This window comes from Anneissia japonica, unplaced genomic scaffold (genome assembly GCF_011630105.1).
Source record: "Anneissia japonica isolate Jap-2015-1 unplaced genomic scaffold, ASM1163010v1 scaffold376_len1572418_cov194, whole genome shotgun sequence".
In the NCBI taxonomy this organism is placed as follows: Eukaryota; Metazoa; Echinodermata; class Crinoidea; order Comatulida; family Comatulidae; genus Anneissia; species Anneissia japonica.
In genome coordinates this window covers 967,775-975,086 of record NW_022741166.1, presented here as the reverse complement: position 1 = coordinate 975,086, position 7,312 = coordinate 967,775, and the positions used below count along the sequence as shown (strand labels likewise).

The following is a 7,312-nucleotide window of genomic DNA, read 5'->3' as shown; positions in this document are numbered from 1 at the left end:
ACATGAATATAATATAGCGTAACAGTAATGAAACTAAGTTGACTTTAGAAACACTAAAATTTAAGATTCTGGATAATATATATTAAAAAGGCAAATGGGAAAACCCAACAGAAAACGGCCATATAATGCAAAATAATTTAAAATTAAATCGGGACAGTGGAGAAAATCTGATAAGTCTGACAAAATACACCAAGAATCTACTGGAAGAAATCCCAATATCTCCAGACGAATCCGTTTCGACCTTTAAGAAATAAAAACTCTCTTAGTTTAAAAAAAGTATTATTGCAGAATGGAATTTTTTTTATATATATTTCGGCCACTACCAAGGCTCCGTCGGCCCCTTGGCTTGGACTCCTCCGTCGGATATGTCGGACCCCTTGAAAAATTTCTGTTGCCATTGCTGTTTTGAATATTATGATTAATGGAAAATGACCCATAATCATACTTTCTTTGGCGCTTACTACAGATCTCTATAGAAATAATACCAGAACTTAGAGAGGAGGACTTCCATGCCCTTGATGTTAGAGAAGAAAATGTCATGCAAACATTAATTACTATCTGATAATGATAGAGAAAATAGCGATAATGATGAGAAAGAATTTATTGAGTCATTGATTGAAGAAGGTTATAGTGTCAAGTCAATAGCTGAAAAGCTATGTGTTAGCGAACGCACAGTAATGCGGAGACTAGAGAGGTATGGTATGTCAGCACGAGGATTTACCGAAATAGTCAATGGTGATCTGGACAACATCATTTCTGAAGTACTCACGACTCATCCAACTTGTGGCGAGGTGATGCTTAAGGGTTTTTTGAGACAAAGAAGCGTGCACGTTCCAAGACAAGCACTACGAGATGCAATGCATCGCGTGGACGGCGAAGGGGCATTTTCCCGACGCAGGAGGCGTCTACAAAGAATAATTTATCATGTTGAGGGGCCAAATCATTTATGGCACATCGATGGAAACCATAAGCTAATAAGGTAATAGACACATATGCGTCCTTACATGCATTGCATCATATGCGAACGCATATGATGACGATGATGATGATAATGATAACAATAACAATAATAACAACAACAATAATAATAAAAACAACGATAATAATAATAATAATAATGTACATCAATGTTATGTGCCACCTACTTATCTTGGCCTATTCTGAAAATGTCGTTCATAATTACCATTTTAAACATTCTCGATCCGCTCCTGATTTGCCTATGCATCAACTTTGATGTTATGTATGATAGGCCTATATTCATTTATATGCAAGGCACAGGCACACGCATATATATATATAGTGTATATATATATATATATATATATAGTGTTCAATAGTCTACATGCCTTGTCATATTTTTTTGTTTCAACGACTAATATATAATTAGAAGAACACACGTGGACCTACAATGATATATATCACCTGTCTCTTATACACATCTAGATGTGTATAAGAGACAGTATATATATATAGTTATTGTAGGTTCCACGTATGTCTTGAATAATAGACATAAAATAATTTATATTTTCGAATATTTTCGAATAAATGGAAAATACAGAACACTGTGAAATTAAAACATTGGTGGAATTACACGCAAGAGGTGGCGGTTTGATGGTTATGTTAAATTGGCGTACAATATTCCGTATTTTGCATTTGCTTTCAGATGGGGATTTGTGATCCAAGGTGATGTTGATGGTTTTAGTCGGTTGCCAGTGTTTCTCAAATGTGCAACAAATAACAAGGCGTCAACAGTTTTGGAGGCATTTTATGGTGCAGTCGAACGTTATGGTCTCCCCCTTCGTTTGCGTTCAGATGCTGGTGGAGAGAATGTTAAAGTATGGCAGTACATGAATGAACACAGAGGTATATCAGTGTGATCATGTGTTTTTTTTTCTTTTCTTTTTCTTTTTTTTTTTTTAAATCGTCAAATACAGTATTATTCAAATGATTCCCAATGTCACTAACTCTAACTTTTATATATCCTGGTTTTCGTTAATGTCTCAGGTGAGAGAAGTGCAATAATAGGCAAAGAGCACTCACAATCAAAGGATCGAAAGGCTTTGGCGAGACGTTTTTGAGGGATGTTTGCACCATTTCTACCAACTATTCCATTACCTAGAGGACGATGGTAAATTAGACCCTTTACAGGAGGTACAGTTGTTTGCCCTTCAGTATGTGTATACATCCCGGATCAACCAGTCGCTCGAAGAATGGTCATCGGCATGGGCTGGTCATCGTCTTCGTACCGCTAGGAAAACACCGTTCCAGTTGTGGTATGATGGCCAAGTGGAGAACCCAGTTGGTATACCAGAGGTTTGTTCAATGTTATTTCAGGAACTCTGAGCTCCGTTCCCAATTCGTTCCATCCGGCTCCTGGTGTTTTAGCTGTAGGGCTGAAATAGGACTACTGTACACTTTACGTCTTTCCGATCTCATAATGGGTCCTGTTGGCAGTACTCTGCGTATTGTGAATCTTGTGAAAATTTTACACATTTTTCAAACGTAGAAAATTATATAGGTACAGCAGTAGGCATGCATATTGTACTAGAATGTAGTAAAAGTGGCCCCGCAAAAATGGCAGCTGAAAAAAGGCCCCACAAAAATTGGCCCCAGATGGCAGGTAGGTACACCTACTGTACTTTATTATGGAGGAACATAGTCACACCTACTGCACATAAGGTAGGGATATAATCTTTGGGTTTTTCTATTTTTTTAAAATAAAAAACCTCATTTGACATTTTACCTCAGCTTCAATTTGTTCTTAATTTTTAAGCAATTTCAGCCTCATTGTTCTTATAAAGTGTGTTTTTATTTATTTTTTTTTAAATGTAACTTATTCATCTCCAGAAAATCAAAATGACCGTATTCACACATACACATTCCCTAAATACAAAAGTGAAATCTTATGAAGCATTTAAAAGCAGTTGTGAGAAAAAAGGTAGGCCTATAGGTCTTCCAATTAAAGATCACTTTTGTGGGACCAGAGTCACTTTCATGGCCTTCAGCAGATTTGATCTGACTAATAGATAAATGGCATTCTTATACTGAAAATTTGAGTTCAACTTTAATTCATTTATTTTATTTTTTGTTTCTCATTTTATTTAATTTACTTTGGACAAATTTAGGGGGGTGTGGTGCCGGCTGGGCCTAACTGTATCGCCAATGATTTGGGACCACAGTGGAATTTAATTGGAGGTGGTCTATAATTGTCTATCTTTAATTAAAGGGCGACCGTACATGCGTTTTAACATAGGCCTATTAGTAGAATTCAACTCGATTAAATAATAATTTTGGAACTCCTATTCGGGCCTGGAATACTTTCGCGAAATTTTCCGACGACTCATCTTCACCCCGTCGAGTAATTTAATATGGCACCACCGCTGATTCAAAGTGATTTCTTTTATTAGTAATTGTAAAGAGCTGTTTATACTTGCAATGACAGCGGTAACGATAAAAATCTAAAAAGCGCTTATTCGAAAATAATTTGTTGGCGATTTCAATGAGGCACTTATAAAAACATATTATTGCCGTGGTGCTTTCCATGCATGTTTCCATGTTACCTATCGACAGTTGTTATTGTTATTATGATTATTTTTATTTTATTTTATTGTTACTGTTTTATTGTTATTTGCTTTTTCTCAGTTGGCCTATATTATTTCTCTGTAAAGCGCATAGAGGCAATGTGCAATATGTGCTATATAAATACAACATTATTATTATTATTAATAGTTGGATAGAATGATGTTAACTCGTTATGCATGTTTTGAACAAAACGGATATTAATTAAAACTAGTCATAAGGAGAAAGAGGCCTTCATCAAAGGAGATTTTAGGAATAAGGAAGCCACATAATAATCATAAAAATGAAACATAATAAAAACAACAATAAGCAATCTCCTTAGTCCCGTAGAAATTGTTTTGATCTTGATTTTTTATATAAATGTGTTAATGCCCTGTTCAATTGTAATTTAGTCGCCGTCTCAGAAACAATCCTAGGTTTTACATTCCTTTTTGTAGAGTTAATGTTTTAAAAAATGGTTATGTTTGTAGTCTAAGTCAAAGTTATAATTCCCTTGTTTTAAAAAATCCTGAGTGATAATGGTGATATGAAGTGAAGGTGAACGCACTTGAATACCTTCACTGCCACTGCCATGACCTGCTAAAAATAGCTAGTCATCTATATTTAGCATCTGACCTACTTCTGTCTTTGCAGTGTAATGCGTTCACATTCCTTCCTGAAGGCGGCGTACAAAGAATATGCCTTCTCACCCTCATGAGCACCGTGGGAACCTTGGTTGTGGGAAAGTTTCCGATTTTATGGTTAGATACCAGGCAACTAGTACAGGAGGCCTCGAAGTAGTGAATTTTTCTAGCTTTAGAAGGAAGCTCGCCCTGAAGACCGAAACCGTGGAATGGCTATTAATATGTATTTAAAATTATATATTAAATCTGTATTTTACTATGTATTTTATAAACATCAGAATATGTATAAAAAATGTAATAAAACAAACAAGAAAATACAAACCATGTGCTGCTTCGCCTCCATGGGAATCTAGTTTGTGGGAAATTAAATTCTAGCGTAACTACAGAATAGGACTAGAAATCTGAGTCAGTTTGTCGGGCTATGAATATAAAAGAAGCCTGAAATGGGCCATTAAAATGTACAGTGTTTAATTATAAATACATTGAAAATTTTATGTGGAAAATAAATATGAAAATACTATGTATTTCCTTCATTTTCATTCTCAGGTGTGTGTGCAAGAGCCACGAAATCCCCTGGTAGAGGATGCTCACCAGCAGCTCAGTGAGGAAATAGACCCAATGCGAAGTAGTTCCGAACTTGGTGTTGACGTGTACTTAGATGTTGTTCAGTTTATTATGAACTATCTTTCGTAGAACTTTTTTAATGTACCTTTACTATAGTGTTATGGTACTATATTGTGTTGTGTCTGTCTCTTATACACATCTAGATGTGTATAAGAGACAGGGTTTTAGTCGGTTGCCAGTGTTTCTCAAATGTGCAACAAATAACAAGGCGTCAACAGTTTTGGAGGCATTTTATGGTGCAGTCGAACGTTATGGTCTCCCCCTTCGTTTGCGTTCGGATGCTGGTGGAGAGAATGTTAAACTATGGCAGTACATGAATGAACACAGAGGTATATCAGTGTGATCATGTGTTCTTTTTTTCTTTACTTTTTCTTTTTTTTTTTTTAAATCGTCAAATACAGTATTATTCAAATGATTCCCAATGTCACTAACTCTAACTTTTATATATCCTGGTTTTCGTTAATGTCTCAGGTGAGAGAAGTGCAATAATAGGCAAGAGCACTCACAATCAAAGGATCGAAAGGCTTTGGCGAGACGTTTTTGAGGGATGTTTGCACCATTTCTACCAACTATTCCATTACCTAGAGGACGATGGTAAATTAGACCCTTTACAGGAGGTACAGTTGTTTGCCCTTCAGTATGTGTATACATCCCGGATTAACCAGTCGCTCGAAGAATGGTCATCGGCATGGGCTGGTCATCGTCTTCGTACCGCTGGGAAGACACCGTTCCAGTTGTGGTATGATGGCCAAGTGGAGAACCCAGTTGGTATACCAGAGGTTTGTTCAATGTTATTTCAGGAACTCTGAGCTCCGTTCCCAATTCGTTCCATCCGGCTCCTGGTGTTTCAGCTGTAGGGCTGAAATAGGACTACTGTACACTTTACGTCTTTCCGATCTCATAATGGGTCCTGTTGGCAGTACTCTGCGTATTGTGAATCTTGTGAAAATTTTACACATTTTTCCAACGTAGAAAATTATATAGGTACAGCTGCAGTAGGCATGTATATTGTACTAGAATGTAGTAAAAGTGGCCCTGCAAAAATGGCCGCTGAAAAAAGGCCCCACAAAAATTGGCCCCAGATGGCAGGTAGGTACACCTACTGTACTTTATTATGGAGGAACATAGTCACACCTACTGCACATAAGGTAGGGATATCATTTTTGGGTTTTTCTATTTTTTTTAAATAAAAAACCTCATTTGACATTTTACCTCAGCCTCAATTTGTTCTTAATTTTTAAGCAATTTCAGCCTCATTGTTCTTATAAAGTGTGTTTTTATTTTTTTTTTTTAATGTAACTTATTCATCTCCAGAAAATCAAAATGACCGTGTTCACACATACACATTCCCTAAATACAAAAGTGAAATCTCTTGAAGCATTTAAAAGCAGTTGTGAGAAAAAAGGTAGGCTTATTATAGGTCTTCCAATTAAAGATCACTTTTGTGGGACCAGAGTCACTTTCATGGCCTTCAACAGATTTGATCTGACTAATAGATAAATGGCATTCTTATACTGAAAATTTGAGTTCAACTTTAATTCATTTATTTTATCTTTTGTTTCTCATTTTATTTAATTTACTTTGTACAAATTTAGGGGGGTGTGGCGCCGGCTGGGCCTAACTGTATCGCCAATGATTTGGGACCACAGTGGAATTTAATTGGAGGTGGTCTATAATTGCCTATCTTTAATTAAAGGGCGACCGTACATGCGTTTTAACATAGGCCTATTAGTAGAATTCAACTCGATTAAATAATAATTTTGGAACTTCTATTCGGGCCTGGAATACTTTCGCGAAATTTTCCGACGACTCATCTTCACCCCGTCGAGTAATTTAATATGGCACCACCGCTGATTCAAAGTGATTTCTTTTATTAGGAATTGTAAAGAGCTGTTTATACTTGCAACGATAGCGGTAACGATAAAAATCTAAAAAGCGCTTATTCGAAAATAATTTGTTGGCGATTTCAATGAGGCACTTATAAAAACATATTATTGCCGTGGTGCTTTCCATGCATGTTTCCATGTTACCTATCACTCGTCGCTTATTGGCTAAAAAATCAGGTTTGATGCAGCGCCTACTCAAGAGCGCCGGTTATCCGAGAATTAACGGTATACAATAAAAAATAGTTTGAGCAATCAATTGAAATGGCGATAACATCGACTCGTTACAGGTACTACGAGTTTATCGTTCTTCCATGATTATGACATCAATTGAATTGATTTTACAAAATATTTTTGTACCGTTTACACGATAAATCCTTATTGTATTGTCTAGTGTAAAAGCTGTGACTATATAAACAATTGCTTTTTATCGTTGCAAGTATAAAAATTATATATAACGCTAATTTGTCTTGACTTTCACCTTCTATTAGCATGAATTGGACTTGCATCATTCTGGAAGTGATGATGAAGAATACGAAAATGAAATATCTCAGGTGTGTGTGAAATGTCTCTTATACACATCTAGATGTTTATAAGAGACAG

At 36.1% G+C, this 7,312-nt stretch overlaps 2 protein-coding genes across 2 annotated transcripts; both read left to right on the top strand.

The window, feature by feature from the left end:
* The first annotated feature begins 556 nt into the window (after positions 1-556).
* LOC117118640 lies at positions 557-2,922 on the top strand. The gene is made up of 3 exons (XM_033263296.1): positions 557-979; positions 1,664-1,863; positions 2,005-2,922. Exons 1-3 carry the CDS (start codon positions 678-680, stop codon positions 2,076-2,078), a joined length of 576 nt encoding a protein of 191 aa, XP_033119187.1. The 5' UTR covers positions 557-677; the 3' UTR covers positions 2,079-2,922.
* A 1,334-nt stretch (positions 2,923-4,256) lies between these two features.
* Positions 4,257-7,305, top strand: LOC117118598. The gene is made up of 5 exons (XM_033263227.1): positions 4,257-4,319; positions 4,749-4,827; positions 4,970-5,155; positions 5,298-5,605; positions 7,201-7,305. Exons 1-5 carry the CDS (start codon positions 4,257-4,259, stop codon positions 7,303-7,305), a joined length of 741 nt encoding a protein of 246 aa, XP_033119118.1.
* The last annotated feature ends 7 nt before the right edge of the window (positions 7,306-7,312 follow it).

Excerpts from the sequence above, each read along its gene's own strand:
- LOC117118640 (XM_033263296.1), top strand. The coding sequence starts at position 678 with ATGCGGAGACTAGAGAGGTATGGTATGTCAGCACGAGGATTTACCGAA. Across the intron at positions 980-1,663 it reads GGAAACCATAAGCTAATAAG|ATGGGGATTTGTGATCCAAG; the intron begins GTAATAGACACA and ends ATTTGCTTTCAG. Across the intron at positions 1,864-2,004 it reads GTACATGAATGAACACAGAG|GTGAGAGAAGTGCAATAATA; the intron begins GTATATCAGTGT and ends TTAATGTCTCAG.
- LOC117118598 (XM_033263227.1), top strand. The coding sequence starts at position 4,257 with ATGCCTTCTCACCCTCATGAGCACCGTGGGAACCTTGGTTGTGGGAAA. Across the intron at positions 4,320-4,748 it reads GGAAAGTTTCCGATTTTATG|GTGTGTGTGCAAGAGCCACG; the intron begins GTTAGATACCAG and ends TTTCATTCTCAG. Across the intron at positions 5,156-5,297 it reads GTACATGAATGAACACAGAG|GTGAGAGAAGTGCAATAATA; the intron begins GTATATCAGTGT and ends TTAATGTCTCAG.